Here is a 19,418-nt window from a genome sequence, read left to right as displayed (position 1 = left end):
CCTGGACGCTTGAATTATTATGCATTATTGAACTGAATCATTAGGCTATTATGAACACTCATGTGTCCATGAATTATGATGTCTAAACAACCCTAGATCAAAAACAGAGCTGCAGTTCAAAAGACATGGCACAAAAAGAAAAAGCGATGGGAAGGGAAGAGGAAAACGAGCTGTCAGGCTTCATGTGTTTAAAAGCTGCATAGTTCTTATAATGGCCAGAGTTAACAGAAACAGTTGAGGGAGGGAAGGAGCAAAACAGCAGCTGGTCTCTCAGCTGAGCTGATTTAGGGGAGTCCTGCCACCACACTTCTCTCTTCTTTTCTGCAGCCTGATAGAATAGCAGCAGCTAGCTCGACAGGCCCAATTTCCTACATTTTCTAATGTTCTGCATTTATTTATTTTTATTTTTTGTCTTAAAAGAACGCACACAAACAATCCCGGAACTTTTACATTACCAGCTGATTCTAATTAGCCGGCAAAGTCAATCTGTCAGTCAGATTCTATCACTTAGGTGACTAATTAAAAATAACAAAAAATGCCAAGACTGTTTGTTATTCTGAAACATGATAAATTGCTTACTGAGAACACAATTAAAATTGCATCCCTAAGGACTGGATGGCAAAGAAAACATTAAGTAACAACATCTCCTTTCCATCAGCATTGGTTGATCATTTCACAGTCCAGAGGACCTTGGTGATTGTTCCTTTTTAAAATTATAGTCTGGCTGAGGGTTCCTGTGATCTGTACGCTGGAAACAATGTTTTTAAAAGCTGGCTTCACCTTCCATCCATGTTGTTTGCACCCCGTCAGGTGCTCCCTCTGAACGCAGCTCTGGGGCTGGGGCAGGTGTCCTGGGATGTGCTGAAAGGGCAGGTTTCGAACCCAGCGCATGAGCTGACAAAGCCTGGAGTAGCTTCTTTTTCTGGTTTTACTGCTGTTGTTATTCCTGCCCAAATGGCTAGCGTGTGTTACTTACCACGGAACTGGGTACCTCCAGGATCTCAAACAGGGATACCCTCTTGAAGATGGGCCCTCTTCCAACAACACCTTTAAGTGAAGCTCTTTCCCAGTCTCCCTCCTCATCGGAATCATTTTAAAGACACTTTATTGCTCTGTGGTCTGTGGTTCATCTCCCTGGGCTCCTTCGGGAGGAAGGGTGTGATGTAATGAATTCAAAATTGTAATCATAGCCAGGGTAATTAATAAGAGGAAGATACAGAGGTCATATTGAGAAGCATGACGGGGAGAATTCAAGGAAGGACTTACACGAGTACTTGACATGAGCACATTAAAAAATTCCTCCATTCAAATGTGCAACATCAAGAAGAGGAAGGGCTGGCCGGGATCAGCTAAACCAGTTTGTTGCTCTTTCTTTCAGTAAGAGTTGCTTTTGCCCAGCACCCTTGGGAGATCACTGGATCTGCCTGCACCTTGTGCCCTAGGCACCAGCTCCTAGGGACCAGGTCTCTTCCACCATCACCACCATCCCAGTTGATGGGCATTGCCTTCAAATGGTGTCTTGTGGTTGATGATGCAGGGTGAGGCTTACCCAAAATTTTATTCCAGTTGGCACCCCTGCCTTGGGATGAGTTGAGTTCATGGTTGTCCTAGCAGAACCTCGCTTCGTCTGCCTCTGAGCTGCAGACCACTGCTGGAAGATGCTGTCCAAGCTGTCTGCCAGAGACAAGGTTTCCCCAGCCTTCCCAATCTCTGGAAATGCCCAAGGGACAGCAAGTATTTGCTTCAGCGCTGAGCTATGGGTCCCTCCCCGTGGACTGAGAATGGCTAGAGGGATTCAAAGCAGCGATGTCCTCTGATGTTCTGAATTCCCAGACCAGTCTTGGCTCTTCATCCTCCTGGGCAGGTGGGAAGGAAGATCCTTCCTATGGTCCACTCCAGCTCTCCAGCTCTCCAACAGTCCTCTGACGAAAATAGCGACATCCTCTTCCCCATCAGGAAACCTCTCCTGTGTTGGATCTCCTGTACACATAGACACCATATACGCATTGACGCCTGTCGCCTCGAGCCTATTGCAACCTCTCTGCCAAGCCTACCTTGCAGGATTGTTGTAAATAAAAACTGTGCAAGGGAAGGGTATAACACCTTCCGCAGATAAATGGAATGAAATACAATTGTAGTTGTAAGCTGCCTTGAGTCCCCGTGAGGGAAAAAGATGGAATAATAATATTAATAATAGAGGAAACTGTGGGAATGATCAGAACAGGGAGGAAATCCTATTGAACTTGGTGGGACTTAGTTCTGAATCAAAATGCTTCAGATTGCAGTGTAAGGCTGCCCAATCTTGACCCAGTTCCCTGGGAGTCAGTTCCATTGAATAAAGGGGGCCTATATCTGAGTAGGGGGATGCGGGTGGCGCTGTGGGTTAAACCAAGAGTCTAGGACTTGCTGATCAGAAGGTCGGCAGTTCGAATCCCCACAACGGGGTGAGCTCCCATTGCTTGGTCCCTGCTCCTGCCAACCTAACAGTTCGAAAGCACATCAAAGTGCAAGTAGATAAATAGGTACCGCTCTGGTGGGAAGGTAAACAGCATTTCCGTGCGCTGCTCTGGTTCGCCAGAAGCGGCTTAGTCATGCTGGCCACATGACCTGGAAGCTGTATGCCGGCTCCCTCAGCCAATAAAGCGAGATGAGCGCTGCAACCCCAGAGTCGGCCACGACTGGACCTAATGGTCAGGGGTCCCTTTTTACCTTTACATCTGAGTAGACAGTGTCAGGCTCCATTTACAATTCCATGGTTGTTGAACGTAATCCATTCCGGAAGACTGTTCGACTTCCAAAATGTTTGACAACTGAGGCACAGCTTCCGATTGGTTGCAAGAGCTTCTTGCACTCAAGTGGAAGCCATGTTGGACATTGGGGTTCCAAAATATGATAGGAAACTGGAGCATTTACTTCTGGCAGCCGAAACGTTTGAGTAACCGAGATTTGCCTGTAAAGGAATCAACACTCCCTGTGTTTCCTAAGAAATGGCTTGCTGTGGAAACATTGCAATGAAAGGACTGAAAGTGGACTGGTTGCTTTTTCCTTCAACATTACAGGAATGGCTTTGTATGCCAACTTCACCATTTCCTTCATTTGTTGCAGGGATTTTATTTGCAGCATAAACCATACTCCATTTTTTGTACCCACACACACCACTTTTAATTGCTCTCTGAGATGCAGAAGGGAAAGGATGAGAGGGACATTCAGGGATCAAGTCCGAAACTCGGATGGCTTCCGGGACTGTCCCTAGAAAATTTGGACACCATGAGGGCTCCATCACCCCTCTTGACATGGGAGCAGCAGCAGCAGCCCGGTCTCATGACTCCATCTTTGCTCTCCTGCATCTTTCCAAAAGGGTGACCGGGAAAGCAGCTGACGTCATTCCTTCATTTATTGCACTCCAAGAAACATATTGACCTTGGGTCACCCACTCCAAGCTCTTCTTCCCCTGCTTTAGATAAGAGGAGTGTGACCTTTCCGGGTGGTTGTTGTCCAAATGCCCGTTGGATCATGGGCCAAGGCAAATGCTTCCTCTGTTTGGGCAACCGCAACACCTCCTTGTGTTGCACAAGGAGCCATTGGGGCAGCTCTTCCCATGCCAAGAACAACCTTGTTGTATCTGCAGCTGCAAACGTGGTTGGTGGGCGAGAAAGGACGGCGGGTGGACTTGATGCAAGCTTTTCAGAGGGTGTGGCAGGGAGAGAGTAAAGCTCTACAAAAGCCAGGAAGCGTGCATGCCTTGAGCTAACTTGTCTCAGAATATCCTCTCACTGAGAAGCGAGAAAGCAGAGACGCAAGATGAAGTTCTGGGTGACTGGTTTGGGTCTTGCCTTCCTCTACGCTGCCCATGCTATGCGTTATGACTTTAAAAAGTGTGACCCAAATAAGGTAACCACCAGCTCTGGTCTTCTGTCGAGCTCCAACCGAGCACTGTGGCGGGACAACCCCAGGGAGGGGAGACACCATTTGGGGAAGAATTTGGCAATGTCAGATGGCCCATTCCTCAATGGACACTTGTTCCTGTACAAATAGAAAATGTTCCAGGTCCATTGGGGTCTTTGGAGGGTGTGCACCATGATGTGTGCACTTGGCCATTTCTGCTTACCATCTGCATGGACAGGAACTCCTCATAATCTTCAGATAAGTCCCATTATTGGAAGGGAACACTTGTACCAGGTAGGCAGTCAGGAATTTCTGCTTGGAGCCCCAGTGTTTTACTGCACCTTCTGAAAGGGCCACTCGTCTTTTGTCTTCAGCAGTTCCCAAAGACCTGGTACACACAGATCTTCGCCACCAACAGCACCCTGCTTTCCGACTATTTAGATGGAATGAGCATGGTGGCTGCCAACTTAACCATCACAAAGGATGGAAACTTCAATGTCTCTTCCACTTTGCCAACGTAAGTTTGCCTCTTGTTTGCTGAGCTGTTGTAGTGTTGCCTACAGACAGAAGAAAACCCTGGGGTGTGGTTGCTCTGGTGAGTTCTTTTGCTCACTATCAGGTAGAAATTCTGAATTTGAACATGTGAATTTGAAGATTTCCCTGTTGTGATTTTGAGAGATAAGATAAAATTAGAGCAGCACTATGTATCCACTGAACAAGTTTTAATTTGAATCTATGGTTGTGCATCTACTTACCATGGAGAAGAGGGCTACTGATGGCTGCGAACTATGCTTCCAAATACCAATTGCCAGAAATCACAGGAGAGGAAAGTTGCCCTCGGGCTTGAATCCTGCTTGCTGGTTTCACATGGGCATCTGGTTGGCCACTGTGAGAACAGGATGCTGGACTAGATGGGCCATTGACCTGTTCCAGAAGGCTCTTTTTACGTCCTTATTTACAGAGCCTAGGACTTGCCGATCAGAAGGTTGGCGGTTTGAATCCCCGCGACGGGGTGAGCTCTCGTTGCTCGGTCCCTGCTCCTGCCAACCTAGCAGTTCGAAAGCATGTCAAAGTGCAAGTAGATAAATAGGTACCGCTCCGGTGGGAAGGTAAACAGCATTTCCGTGCGCTGCTCTGGTTCGCCAGAAGCGGCTTAGTCATGCTAGCCACATGACCCGGAAGCTGTACGCCGGCTTCCTCGGCCAATAAAGCGAGATGAGCATTGCAACCCCAGAGTCGGTCACGACTGGACCTAATGGTCAGGGGTCCCTTTACCTTACTATGTTAGAATCATAGAATTGTAGCATTGGAAGGGAGCCAAGGGTCATCTAGTCTAACCCCCAGCAATGCAAATTTGGATTTGCGATGACCTTGAGTTGGGCGGCCACTTTCCAAGCCAAAGGTGACGAAACCTCTGTTACATTCCCTCCAGGATTTTCCCCTGGGAAAATAGGGACGTGCTCTTCCATCCCCTTCAGCATTTCTCTGATGACCTAGGGACATGCTATTGAAAGGAAAAGTGGGACATTCTGGGATCAAATCAGAAACCTGGATGGCTTCTGTAATTCCAGGACTGCCTCTGGAAAATTGGGACATTTGGAGGGTCTGAGGCTGGCCTGATTCAGCCAGACTTTTCTGATGTCCTTACCAAGTCCAACGCCTCAGATTTCACAACTGCACCACTGCTCCTCGTGACCTGACCCCTTTCCTCCCCGTCTCCTTTCACAGGCCCTACGGCTGTCTCAAAATGGATATGGCCTTTACCAAAGGGAAAGATGGAATGTATACCTGCAATAGCGGTCTGTAAGAGCGAAATCTCGCTCAGTTTTAACCTGTTACAGCTATTCACCCAGCATCCCTAAGCAGTGTGAGAAGCCCCAGGGGGCAGACCCAGGTTGGGCTCCCTTTGGAAGGGAAGAGGACGGGAAACGTGAGGCGTTTCTGTAATATTTAAGTCAATTTGCATGTTTACAAGTTGAATGTAGTTGTGGTCTTCAGCAGCAGCTTGATGTTTCCAGTGGCAGGAAAATCTGCTGCCCTCCTATAGGGCAGATGGGCCAGTTTTGTTGTTGTTGCTTAATCGTTTAGTCACCGGGAACCCGGTGGCGCTGTGGGTAAAACCTCAGTGCCTAGGACTTGCTGATCGCATGGTCGGCGGTTCGAATCCCCGCGGCGGGGTGAGCTCCCGTTGTTCGGTCCCAGCTCCTGCCCATCTAGCAGTTCGAAAGCACCCTTAAGTGCAAGTAGATAAATAGGTACCGCTTCGGTGGCAACGTAAACAGTGTTTCCGTGTGCTATGCTGGTGCTGGCGCGCCAGCTGCAGCTTCGTCACGCTGGCCACGTGACCCGGAAGTGTCTTCGGACGGCGCTGGCTCACGGCCTCTTGAACGAGAAGAGCACGCAACCCTAGAGTCGGACACGACTGGCCCGCACGGGCAGGGGTACCTTTACCTTTACCTAATCGTTTAGTTATGTCCGACTCTTCATGACCCCATGGACCAGAGCACACCAGGCCCTCCTGTCTTCCACTGCCTCCCGCAGTTTGGTCAGACTCATGTTTGTAGCTTCGAGAACACTGTCCAACCATCTCATCCTCTGTCGTCCCCTTCTCCTTGTGCCCTCCATCTTTCCCAACATCAGGGTCTTTTCCAGGGAGTCTTCTCTTCTCATGAGGTGGCCAAAGTATTGGAGGCTCAGCTTCAGGATCTGTCCTTCAGGATCTGTCCAGTCCAGTCCTTCCAGTGAGCACTCAGGACTGAGTTAGGCATCGCCCAAAAGGAGGACACCGATTGGCACAGCCAAAGGAAAATGTGTAGATGCAAACCAAGCAATCGTTTTAAGGTTATCTTTAAGCCAGACTTGAACTAGACAGCCCATTAAACAGAGGACACCTTCCATAGAATCCTGGAACCACAGAACCATAGGAGTTAGAAGGAACCCCGAGGGTGATCTTGTCCAACCCCCTGCAACGCAGGAATCCTTCACCGAAAGAGGCCCCCAAATCCTCTTTAGTCTTAGGAACATAAGGAGGAGCATCCCAGTTTCCACAGCAGCCAAACAGGTTGATCCCCACAAACAGTGGTGACAGGCAGCCATCTTTATGGTTAGGTAGCCGCTGAAAGCCTTATTCCCCTAGGGTTACCATATTCCAAGAAGTAAAAAAACTGGACACAAAAAGTTTTTGAGCTTTTTAAGGACAATCGCCCAATAGCCCCTCTGCCACCGCCGACCCTGAGCCACCCACGCCAGAGCCCACAGGAGCCAACTCCATAATTGTGGGGGCTGGGTACCCACAAAGTCAATGAACAAATGGCCTCTTACGAGAGAGAAGCAGTTCAGCTTCCGCCTCCATGGACAGCCAGAGAATCAACTTTTTTGGGGAGGCGGGCACCCTTTTCCTCCCTATGGAACAGGGTGCCTTGCTGGTGGTGGAGACCAGAGCTGAACTTTCTCTCTCTCTCTCTCTTTCCCACAGCTGCAATGCAGACATTCAATGTCACACGCACAGGCCTGCATGTAATGGGTGTGACGTCACACGCACAACATTGTGCGTGTGATGTCACATGAACTATTCAATAACACCCACACCCACACCCAAGTATTATCCATTCTTGTTTTCTGTTTTAATGGTTTGATGATTTAATGCGCTTTTAACAGCTTACAGCCATGAAGGACAGATGAGTCAAGTTTATTCATTTATTTTTAAGGGAAACATTCCCGTTGGTGCTAAATTTCGCACCGAATGAAGAGTCCCCAATTCATTACGCATGCCTTCCTCTCTCTTTTTTCTCCAGAATGGGGTAAAGGCGTCGTCCTAGATGGGGTGACAGATTGTAAGAGCTACTGCGTTGTCACGGCTGCACACACACGGGATGGCGTCATGTCTGTTTATTTGACCCTTTATGGTATGTAGCCAAGGAGACTCCCACCCTCACCTTGAAGAGGGAAGAGAGAGAACATTTATTAAGTCGTTACATTTATACATATCACCATTCCGCCCATATAATCAAGGGGATTTGCAATTCAAAATAATGGTGTAGGACAGCCTGTCCCCTCCAGAAGCTTCGGATGACAACTCCCATCAGCCCTAGCTAGCATAGCATAACTTCCAAGTGTCCTGATTTTCCAAGGACTGTCCCGGAAGTGCAAAAGCTGCCCCAGTTTCTGATTTGATCCCAGACTGTCGCGCTTGTCCTTTTCCCAGACCCCCAAGTACCTCGAATTTCCAGGGAAAGTCCCAGAGCTACAGAAGCCATACTGGTTTCTGTTTGGATCCCATAATGTCTTGTTCTTCATTTTTCCTCTTCGCCTTGGGGAACAGTTAAAAGTGGCATGTATAGGTGCAAAAACAGAGTCCTGTTTATCCTGAAAATAAATTCCCCGCACCAAATGAAGGAAATGGTGAAGCTGGAATATAAAGCTATTCCTATATTGTTGAAGGAAATGGTCACCAATCTGCTTTAAATCCTTACCCATTTCATTCCCATTATGTGTGGAAAGTGTTATACACCATCCCTTCCCTCTCACATTTTTTTTTGCCACACTCTTGTGATGTAGGTGAGGTGGAAAAGTTGCAATTGGCTCAAGGTGACCGATGTTGACGTGTCCATGGCAGCTATTTGTGCAGCAGAAGCTTTCTGGTGTAGAACAGGATGTCCCTATTTTCACTGGAGAGATGTTGGAGGGGGTTGTATTGTGCCCTGAACATCATCACCTCACATTCCTTATTTGGAAGACTTGGCCAGAAATTCAATCTTTTCCCTCTTCCCCTTCCAATATTTTCCATACATTTTTTAGCTGCACAAATGCTGCCTTCTAGCGACGGGAGGTATGAAACGCATGTAGGGTTCAGGTCTTGTCTCTTTTCCAGGTATTGCAAAAATTCCCACGCGAGAGTCCAAGCAGATCTTTGCAAAACAGTTCGCAAAAATGGGCTTGGAAGAGAAGTATTTGGTACAATTTCCTCCAGAAGGTAAGACCTAAGAGAAGTTGTTCTTGTATGTCCCAGTGAGGTGGAGAACATCCAGTTGTCAGGTACTAAGGAACAGATAACTCCACTGGGATTAGAAATTTAAAAACTTTCAGGGGGGCCTCAGTTTTGGGGAAGGGAGATATCAGATTCAAGAACTGTGGAAGTGAAGACTGGTGTAAAAATGTGATTTTGTGCACGTGGGGAGAATTCCTGCATCTCTTTGCCCTTTTTCTTGCACAACAAACTCGCCAGTTCGTTCACCGCCATGTCGCCCTGTTTCTGCCTTACCCAGACAGGTGTCCTCCAGGTGTTGCCTCCATCAATCATTGGAGTCAGCCTGGCCAATGCTCAGGGATGATGGGAGTCCAGCTAGAGGCCATTGGGCTGGGGCTGGGCTGGGCGAGTCACACACAAGCTGCCTTCTAAGCTATGAAGGCACCAGACACATCCGGAGCAATAAGCAAACAATGTTTCCCCACTTTGGACCACCAGTAATTTTTGACGGATGCAATAATCTTCTTTGTTGGTTTGTTTCCACAGTGGCCTGTGCAGACTAAAGACAATAGGTGAGATTTCTTTAAGGCATCGATTCCATTTAGGGCCAAGGCATAAAGAGGAGCAGGCCCTTTTGCAACTCAATGCAGTTTGTGTGGTGGCAGAATATGGGCACAGAAATAAAAAGGACATATGTCGCTTTAACTAAATGCCCCTAAAAGGTGATATTTGGGGGCAGGCAGAGCCCAATCTGTTGATCCACTTCTGGATGCCTCAAATCACTACTGCATCTTAGAGAATGAGGGTTGTTGTTGTTTGTTTGTTTACTCCATGGGTAGGCAAACTAAGGTCCGGGGGCCGAATCCAGCCCAATCGCCTTCTAAATCTGGCCCGCGGATGGTCTGGGAATCAACGTGTTTTTACATGAGTAGAATGTGTGCTTTTATTTAAAATGCATCTCTGGGTTATTTGTGGGGCATAGGAATTTGTTGTTGTTTTCTTTTTTTTCAAAATATCGTTCAGCCTCCCACAAGGTCTGAGCGACAGTGGACTGGCTCCCTGCTGAAAAAGTTTGCTGACCCCCGGTTTACTCCACCTATTCTGCTTCTCCACCTGATACTGGGATATGTTCTGGGTTCTCTAGATGGACAATGAGCAAGTTGCATGAGTGACACTTTCTGTGATGGCACACACCATAGATTGGAAGTACATTTAAAGCACTCCCAAGGAATCCTGGGAACTTGTTAAGGGTGCTTGGAATTGCAGCTCTGTGAGGGTTTTTTGTGGGGTGTGTGTGTGTTGCTTTAGATATATGGTGTCTGCAGCTTAGTCTGTTTTCTGCTTTCTGGGTAGGAAGCTTTGCGTAAGAGGGGCAGTGGGCAGAGGAAAAGATGAGAAGCCCTAAGAATTTTGCTGGTGAAAGTGAGGGTAGAATCCACTTGCAGAGATGAATGTCTGCTGCAAACGGCATTCCTCTTTCAACAAAGTCTTCGGGATGTGCTTTTCTGGGTGCGGCCATAGCTTAGTGGCCGAGCACATACTCTGAGTGCCGAAGGTCCCGGATTCAAGTCTCTTCATCTCCCATTAAGAGAACTCAGAAAGACTCCTCTCTGCTTGACCCCATGGAAAACTGCTTTCCGCCACCAGCTGGTCAGATCAGTGTCTTGACTCAGGATCAGGTTAAGTGTAGGGATGCAATAAGGGAAACACTTCCCTGAAACGTAGGTTTATACAGTATTGGGGGCGGGTGGGGGAACGACAACAATGATGTTATTAGGATGTATAAAGAGCTAAAAACTTCAGAAGATAACCTCTTCTTAAACTAGATGCCTAATTTATGGGGTTTGACCATTGGTCAAGGCAAATGGATTCTCCATGCCCTCCCATCTGTAAAAAATTGCTATTGATACATTGTAAGGGCAAAAATATGGCCCTCATCAATCAATGCACAGATGATATGACAACTCTTGCAAGCAATGGACTCTTGCAAGCCTAAGGTCGAAGATGATGCATGGACAAATTTACTGATATTTGGAATGTCTTTGTCGAAACCACAGTGACACATGGATTAACATATACAATAGGTTTATCCATCTACATATATACTATCTAGTTTTGTGGCCTTAATTGTATTTTATGCTTTTTTTTCTTATTGCTGTTTCCCCCTGCTTTTTAAAAGGTTTCTAATATACCGGTATTCTTTCCCCCCTTTTTTTCTATTCTTCCTCCCCCCCCTTTTTTATTTGGTTTAATCTACTAGAACAATCTCAATAAAATTATAAATATTTTAAAAAGTGTCGGAAGGTGGAATCTGTCACCCTCCAGATGTCCTTTTTCCAGCTGTCCCCATCCTCGTGCTAGCAGGGGCTGGTGGGGGCTGGAGTCCACCAACAGCCAGAGGGCAGCACTTTTCCAGCCCCTGACTTAGGGGTCAAACACTAGGGAAGTCTCGTATTCAGGGCTTGTCCACATTTGGCTTACCCCATGTCTATAAAGCATGAAGCCGAGCAGTTTTCCATTTGCCCCACCGCTTTCCCTGGGGGAAACGCTCTATTGACCGCTGAATTGGAGCAAACATCCATTGGGGGAAACCCGATGGAAGTTTGCTCGGTTTGGCAGTCAAAAGTGGGTGTTTGTGGCTCATCCAAAAGGTGGTCGTGCTGGAAAGGGAGAGAGAGGCTGCAGCCTTTTAGAGTGGACTGCATTAGGCCAACTTAATGCTCCTGTTTCACAACCCTTCTTGTCTTGTAGGTAACAAAAGCCAATGGGACAGCAGATCAGATGATACCACCCGCTGCTTTTCCTGCGCAATCCCCTTGCGGGCTTTGCTAAACTCCTGGGGCGGAAGACACCTCTTGCTCTCAATAAATAGATCAAGAAACAGCGGCTTATATTTTTGTCTGTATGTGCCAGAAGGGCAGAGGTGGTTTAAGAGGGTGGGGAGCTGCAACCGGGTATCGCGCCACAGAAATAACGCTGTAGAACAGACTGCGAGAAGCACCCAATTTTAGCGTCACTGAAACTGGAGAGCCCCAAGTTGGCCACTGGGAAGGGACCCCAAGTTGAAAAGCCAGGATTGTATTCAATGCTAGTGCTACACAGGGTAGACCCATTGAAATCAATGAGCAGAGCCAAGGGTTCACCCACAACTTCTACTTGACCCACCACTTCCCCCCAAGGAAAACCTGCTCTTCAGCACGGAATCAGAGTAAATGCCCAGCGGGTTCAAATTACAAGAAAGGTGTTTCCAACTCAACATCAGGAAGAGCTTTCTGATAGTCTTCTTCTTTGGCGATCACTCGTAAGATTGTCTTCCATGAACACGGTTTTAACAGTGAGTCCATAGATGACTGTGGAGGCCAGTTCTGGATCCACATGTCCTTCCACCGTGGGGACATATGTTTCTGGACAGGAGTTGATAATGGTGAGGGTTTGCCAAGCATGCCTTCCTCTTAGCACGTTTCTTGAGTCCTGAGTTGGAACGTCTTCAAAGCCCATGACACCTTTGGTAAAGGCTGTTCTCCAACTGGAGTGCTCACAGGCCAGTGTTTCCCAATTTTCAGTGTTTATACTACATTTTTTAAGATTTGCCTTGAGAGACTCTTTAAACCTCTTTTGTTGACCACCACCTTTCCATTTTTAAGTTGGGAATAGAGTAGTTGCTCTGGAAGATGATCATCAGGCATCCGTACAACAGTCCAACGAAGCTGATGTTGAAGAATCATTGGTTATCTTTTCTTCTTCCAGTACACTGGCATTAGTTCGCCCGTCTTCCTAAGTGATGTGTGAAAATGGTCAGAGACACCAGTGATGGAATCTTTCGAGGAGTTCTTTGACCATGGAATTGAAGTTTGTGAACACTCCTTCAGTGGAGGTTTTGAAGTAGAAGTTGGATGGACATCTGTCATGGATGCTTGAGCTGAGATTTCTGCAGTGCAGAACTAAAGGACCCTTGGGATTCTTTCCAACTATACGATTCTATGATTCTATAATCCTATCTAAACCATCTAAGCTGGTGGTCATCATGGCTTAACTGTGTGCCGTGTGGAGAAGTTCTTCTTTACGGCTCCTGAAACCTTCCAACGTTTAGCTTCCTAGAATGACCACAGATTCTGGTGTTATGAGAGAGGGAGAATTTCGCCCCCCCCCTTTCTCCATGCCATGCATCATTTTATACAGTAAATGTGTATCATGTCATCTCTTCTTCGCCTTGTCTCAAAACGAAAAAGGAGCCTTCTCCATGGCTGCCCTGAAGGATAGCTCAGTCAGTAGAGAATGAGACTTAATCTGAGGGTCATGGGTTTGAGCCCCATGTTGGGCAAAATTGCAGGGGGATGAGCTAGATGACCCTCAAGATCCCTTCCAACTTGGTGATTATGTGGGAGCATAGGGTGAACTAACAAACTAATTAACTAATTATTTGGAATTCTTGAAATACCTGGGTTCATAATACCCCATGATTTACCTAAATAAAGTGGAAGTACTAAATCTTAAACCATTCTTCCACTTTGTTTCTATATTTATTCATCCTTTATTCCTTATAATTTTTTTAAAAAAAATCCAGTTGAAGGAAGATGCAGTTATTCTGGCTGGGCAGGATACCTTCTTAAAAAAAGAAGATGACTGCAAAATTGACTCTTATATGTAGAAACAATGGAAGGGGGGGTTGGGTTTTCCTAATTTGAAGCTTTGTTGTTATGTCGTTCATCTGAAAAACATGAGTCTTGTTGTGAAAGGTGATAACTAAAGGTTTCTTCCATATGACCCCCTTTTAAAATCATCCTTGTCAAAATATAAGAACAATGACGTCTAACAGTTTAAAGGTTGGAAGGAACAAGGTCACCATTATTTTAAAGATTCCTATCGATCTGGCATCCATCCCGTGCCAATTACTGAGCTGAAGGACAAACTGGGTACTGTTAGTCGTACATGACTGCTGTGATATCAGGTGCAGTATCTTATTTCCGTGCCAATAATTATGCAACGAATCCACGGGCCTGCGTTGGGAATTTTATTTCCCTCAAAACGATTTCCTGCTGAAGTCCTTTTATCTGAGGTATGTCCTCACCTCCGCTTTCTCCGCCACTTTCCCCAGGGAAAACCCACAGTTTCCCACTGAATTGGACCAAACAGCAGAACCGGCCCAGTCTTTAGGCAGAGTGGGGCCACTGCCTCAGGTGGCAGAAGCCCTCAGGCAGCACTCCCGCAAGTGCCACGCCTGCCCCACCACCTCTGGCAGCGGCAGAGAATTGGTGCCACCACTGGCACCAATTTTCGGCCACATTGCATCCGTTTTGAGTGAGATCACTGTAATTCCAGTACTGTCCCTGGAAAATCAGGACACTTGGAAGTTCTGTACAAGGAGTGTGCTTTGAACTCAGGGCTGATCTTGCAACTGGGTGGGAGCAGGTTTCTTTCTTCACTTCACATTTGTATACTGCCGTTCTATTTTACTATACACAAGGCGATTTACAGCAACAAAATATACAACAAAGAACACACATCATGTAACAATCTGATCCAATGCAAAACATCCTAATAAAACATAGCTTTAAAATGGAATGACTTATATCAAATAAAGTAGTATTAAATATAATAGTACACAATAAAATTAAATCTCAGAACACCAGCAAATATAGTGGTGCCTCGCAAGACGAAATTAATCCGTTCCGCGAGTCTCTTCATCTAGCGGTTTTTTCGTCTTGCGAAGCAACCCTATTAGCGGCTTAGCAGATTAGCGCTATTAGCGGTTTAGCGGCTATTAAAGGCTTAGCGGCTTAGCGGCTAAAAGGCTATTAGCGGCTTAGCGGCTTAGAAAAAGGGGGGGGAGCGAAAAAAAATCTCAAGACTCGCAAGACATTTTCGTCTTGCGAAGCAAGCCCATAGGGAAATTCGTTCTGTGAAGCGCATCGAAAAAAGGGAAAACCCTTTCGTCTAGCGGGTTTTTCGTCTTGCGAGGCATTCGTCTTGCGGGGCACCACTGTAATAATTAAACAGAAATTCACTCTTAACAATTACAATAAATAATTACTTAAACTATGATCAATAAAAATAACTGAAAGTCACAATGCATCAAGTACAGTAATACCTTGGTTTTCAAACAGCTTAGTTCTCGAATGTTTTGGCTCCCAGATGCCACAAACCTGGAAGTGACTGTTCTGGTTTTCAAATGATCTTTTGGCAGCTGAACATCCGGTGGGGCTTCCGTGGCATCCGATTGGCTGCAGGAGCTTCCTGCAGCCAATCAGAAGCCACACTTTGGTTTCTGAACGTTTTGGAAGTCGAATGGACTTCTGGAACTGATTCCATTCGACTCCCAAGGTACGACTGTACCTGCTCTGGGTTATGGGTTGGTAACTGGTTATTATACTGGCCAGATTGGGAACCACAAGACGGAGGCTGCGTACTCCATGCAATATGTTGAAAGCGCATGGATTTCCCCAAAGAATAATGGGAAGTGTAGGGTTGGGAATTATAGATTTTTTGAGGTATCTCCCACCATTTGCAGAATTCGGATACAGAATTGTAGGCTGTGAAATCTGGGGGATTTATTTCTTGCAACCAAGCATCCTCTTAATTCAGGGAATAGGGCGCATCCTGACCTTGGGGCTGGATGTGGCCTTTGGAGCCTTCCCAAGGGTCTTCCCTCCTTGGTCCCTCTCACTGCTCTTCAAATTCCATGCTGGCTGCAGGGTGGTGGGGTTTAAGACATTGTAAGTGATGGGCCCCCCAAACTGGGTTGGAACCCCAACATGGGGCAGGAGGTAGATGGCCTTTAACAGCTGGAAGAGGAGAGGTGTGTAGATGCCAGAGGGAGTCTTATTTGTCATCACTGCGTGTCAGTGTGTGCGTGCACATACACACACGCCCCTGCCATAGGCCGGAAATGGGCGTGTGGGGTGCATATGATTGGGTGCTGAATGGGGCGCAGCTTAGCACCCCAAGCCTTAATGAATTTCAAACACTTGCTAATTCCAGGGATTAGAAGTGTCTAGGACACAGCTTAGCATCCCAAGCCTTAATTAATTTCTAACGCCCGTTGGACCCAGGAATTTAGGGGAGTCTGGAACTCATAACAATATATTAGATGGCTTTTATAAAATAAAAATACTAAAAAAAAACTCTCTGTCCCATTGGAATCATGATCCAGATGGTTTAAATGGATCCTTTTTGACAAAGCAAATGGCAGGCTCCACATCAGGGTTAAAGCCCGTCTGCTCCCATGGCAGGGTCTCAATATTAAGTGTTCTAATGTCAGGTATACTTACTTCGTTAAAATGAACTTTGAACTATATAACTATATGAACTATATTAGTGTCTTTTTTTTTTTTAGGATTAGTAATATTCTGGCTGTTGAAAGATCACCTGTTTTCCAAGATTCCATACACTCTTTGGTCATTTGTGCCCAAATCTTAATTGTAATATTACTTCATGTCATTGAATCAGCAGATTCCCTTTTATCTCGTCATGCATTTCCTGCCTCACGGCTCCTCCTCTTCTTTTACAAACTTCCCAGAGGATCACATTCTTCCATGGGAGTGGCTTTGAGTTTTGTCTAATTAAATTTTATAATACCATCAAAGCAAACAACAATGGTACATTATTATTTTTACACACGATACAAATCACACCACCGATGACATAAAAAAAGAAAGCAAAGAAGCAAGGAATGTGTTTCCACTTAGTAAAGAAGCAGGCAAAACAACAGGACTTATGTGTATACACTGCTATGGACGAAAACAAAGACAATCCACATTTGAAAAGTACCGTATTTTTCGCTCCATAAGGCGCACTGGACCATAAGACGCACCTCGTTTTTAGAGGGGAAAATCAATTAAAAAATATATTATTCCCCCCCCCCAGCCCCAAAGAGCAGCTGTCCACTTTTCCCAGAGCTTCTTGGGGCTGCTGGGTTCCCCCCCCCAGCCCCAAACAGCAAAGAAGCCAAGACAGTAAGCGGGATCCATCCCGCAGGCTGTCTTGCCTTCTGCCATAGCCGCGAGCAGTCTCTCCTGGCAATTCCCCCACCTCCCGCAAAAGCCCACAGGAGCCACACACCCTTTAAGGAGCGCGTGGCTCCTGCGGGCTTTTCTACGAGGGAGAAGGGACTGACTGACCATGTCAGTCCTTTCTCCCTCCTGGGGAAAAGCCCTCAAGAGCCTCCCTCCTGCATTCACTCCATAAGACGCACATACATTTCCTCTTACTTTTTAGGAGGGAAAAAGTGCGTCTTATGGAGTGAAAAATACGGTAATTATGTTGACCAAAGTATTCTAGAGATAGCACACCTAGACTTAAAACACCAGGAGGCCCCTCCCAAAATTAAAAAGAATAGTAGATGGTTGGGGTTCATCGGGGCAACGGTGTAGCTAGCTGCTGGGGTGCCTGGTGCGGGGGCGTGTCCTGCAACCGGGGGTGGGGCAATCCGGCTATAGGGGTGGGGCGAGCCTCTCCGATGCTTGGAGCCTCTCCGGCACCTCCCCCTCAGTTGTAGGGTGGCAGCACGGAACCTGCAGGCACCTAAGCCACCATGTCACTCCTAAAAAGTTTCATGAGCCCAATTTTTTTTTTAAAAAAACAAACTCATTTTGTCACACACACCCCAGTGATGACACCTGGGGCGAACCCTGCACCCCCTCCCTCCATCACTGCATCTGGGGTAAGAATTGACAAAAGAAATAAAAGGGAACCAGTTGCCATGGAATTTGTCTCATTCAATTTCACCCCTACAGAGTTGAGCTATCGTCCGCGAGGTCCTTTGTCCACACTCTGCCATACCAGTTCTGCTCTTCCACAGAAATGCAATCTTCATTCAAGGAGCCATCAAAATGTGTAGCTTTAAAAGTTTAAATAATGTATCTTTACTCCCAAAGGCACATTCTTCCATCCTCTACCGAGACAGACGAATGGCAAAAATTTGCTCCTCAAAACAATTAAAGAAGTGCCAATCCAGGATTTATAACCACCTGTGCAGGGGATGGACACTGAGCTGTAGATAGGGTGGAAGCACACTGGAATGAATCAAGTATCACCCATGAATCAACTCGAGTGATTATCCCTTCACGAGAGCTGAAACCGATTTGAAGGATGACACCTGCCATAGTAATTTTCAGTCTCCCTCAGAAATTTCTCTCCCGATATCGGCCTCCCAAATTGCTCAATGCCCCCTCCCTCTCCAAATCAGGTTGCTACTGATCAAGGAGGATTTGGCGAACAGTGGTCACATCGCCCTTCGCCTGTCTTGGGTGGTGCTGATGCAATTTCTCAAATAGTGAGGGGTCCTGGCACACGACACCATCTTCTAGACTATGAGGCTCACAAAGGTTCCAGCAAATTATCTAACTGCTGAGAGATGCTTACCTCTGTGAAACAAATCTTGTACAGTGGTATGTTAGTTTAAGAACTTAATCTGTTCCTGAAGTCCGTTCGTAAACCAAATCCGTTCTTAAACCAAGGCGCGCTTTCCCTAATGAGGCCTCCTGCCGCTGGTGCCCTTCCACCATTTGGCTACCGTTTGTAGACCGAGGTAAAGTTCGCAAACTGGAACACTACTTTCAGTTTTGCGGAGTTCGTAAACCGAATAGTTCATTAACAGGGCTGTTCGTAAACCGAGGTACCACTTTAAGTATTTAAGTATTTTTCTCCCCACTCCTTATTTTGCTTGTATTGACAGGGGTCACAAAATTGTGGATGATCTAGAAATGGGATAAACATGGAGATAATTCAGGGATTAGTCTGTGTGCCCAAGTGCCCCACACTTTGAGGGCTGAATGAAGGAACTGATTCTGAATCCCTTGGAGATCTTCTCTCACTGAGGGTAAAAAAATGGATTTCTCTAATGGTAGGATAATGTGGGCTAAGTTCTGAACTAACTCAATGAATTTCCAGTCAATTTTTGATAACTTTGAACAATTGCTGGATCTGAAAGGCATCATTGTACAATCTCAAGCTAGGTACCCTGAACCCGCAGTTCCTGCTACTTCTATATAGACCAGCTTTACTTATGCAAACTATTTCCCTCTCCTCCAGTAAAAGAGTCTATTTTCTCCCATCTTTGAAATTCATGGTTAGAATCTCTATCAGGAGCCTTTAAATAACGAGAAATTGGGAAGCAGTGTCATTTTAAATACGGCATTCCGATTGACCCAAGAAGGTTTTTGTTTCTTCCTTTGGGACGGGTCCTTTTGCACTTCAGTTTACAAACCCATATAATCCCTCTTGTTTAATCTCTTTTGTGGAATGGATCCCAAAATGTTTTAAACTGCTGAATTTCAGCGGACATCTGTTGGATTTGCTTTTGCGCAGGCAGGGATATATGAACTCTGATTTATCATTGTTAACTACCAGACCTGCTACCCTCCCAAAGTCATTAATTCTAGTCCAAAGGGCAAGAACAGCAGTTAAGGGACTATTCTAGCATCCATAAAACGTCACTGTCAAATAAAGTAATACATTGGTGTCTCCCATTAATGCGCAGGTCTGCTCCAGTGGAAGAAGGCCTCCACTACGATTGCCCTAGTTACCATAGTAATTTGGAACTCTTGCAGTTCCCTAAGGCCAACTGGCA

At 46.2% G+C, this 19,418-nt stretch overlaps 1 protein-coding gene and 1 long non-coding RNA gene across 2 annotated transcripts; one reads left to right on the top strand and one right to left on the bottom strand.

Annotated features, from left to right (window-relative positions):
- Nucleotides 1–3,594: 3,594 nt before the first annotated feature.
- LOC308461209 (extracellular fatty acid-binding protein-like) lies at nucleotides 3,595–11,736 on the top strand. Its single transcript, XM_080977948.1, has 7 exons — nucleotides 3,595–3,891; nucleotides 4,260–4,402; nucleotides 5,614–5,684; nucleotides 7,680–7,790; nucleotides 8,756–8,857; nucleotides 9,398–9,423; nucleotides 11,603–11,736. Exons 1-6 carry the CDS (start codon nucleotides 3,802–3,804, stop codon nucleotides 9,412–9,414), a joined length of 534 nt encoding a protein of 177 aa, XP_080834074.1. The 5' UTR covers nucleotides 3,595–3,801; the 3' UTR covers nucleotides 9,415–9,423; nucleotides 11,603–11,736.
- LOC308461221 lies at nucleotides 7,690–19,385 on the bottom strand. Its single transcript, XR_013978839.1, has 3 exons — nucleotides 19,304–19,385; nucleotides 18,212–18,546; nucleotides 7,690–7,820 (listed from the first exon to the last, which is right to left on the bottom strand). It is a non-coding gene; the product is annotated as an uncharacterized lncRNA (long non-coding RNA).
- Between the last annotated feature and the right edge of the window lie 33 nt (nucleotides 19,386–19,418).

The sequence above is a fragment of the Podarcis pityusensis genome (genome assembly GCF_964106645.2).
Source record: "Podarcis pityusensis genome assembly, chromosome: 13".
NCBI lineage: Eukaryota > Metazoa > Chordata > Lepidosauria > Squamata > Lacertidae > Podarcis > Podarcis pityusensis.
This window is presented reverse-complemented; position numbering and strand designations above follow the sequence as displayed.

Excerpts from the sequence above, each read along its gene's own strand:
- LOC308461209 (XM_080977948.1), top strand. The coding sequence starts at position 3,802 with ATGAAGTTCTGGGTGACTGGTTTGGGTCTTGCCTTCCTCTACGCTGCC. Across the intron at positions 5,685-7,679 it reads AATGTATACCTGCAATAGCG|AATGGGGTAAAGGCGTCGTC; the intron begins GTCTGTAAGAGC and ends TTTTTTCTCCAG. Across the intron at positions 7,791-8,755 it reads TGTTTATTTGACCCTTTATG|GTATTGCAAAAATTCCCACG; the intron begins GTATGTAGCCAA and ends TCTCTTTTCCAG.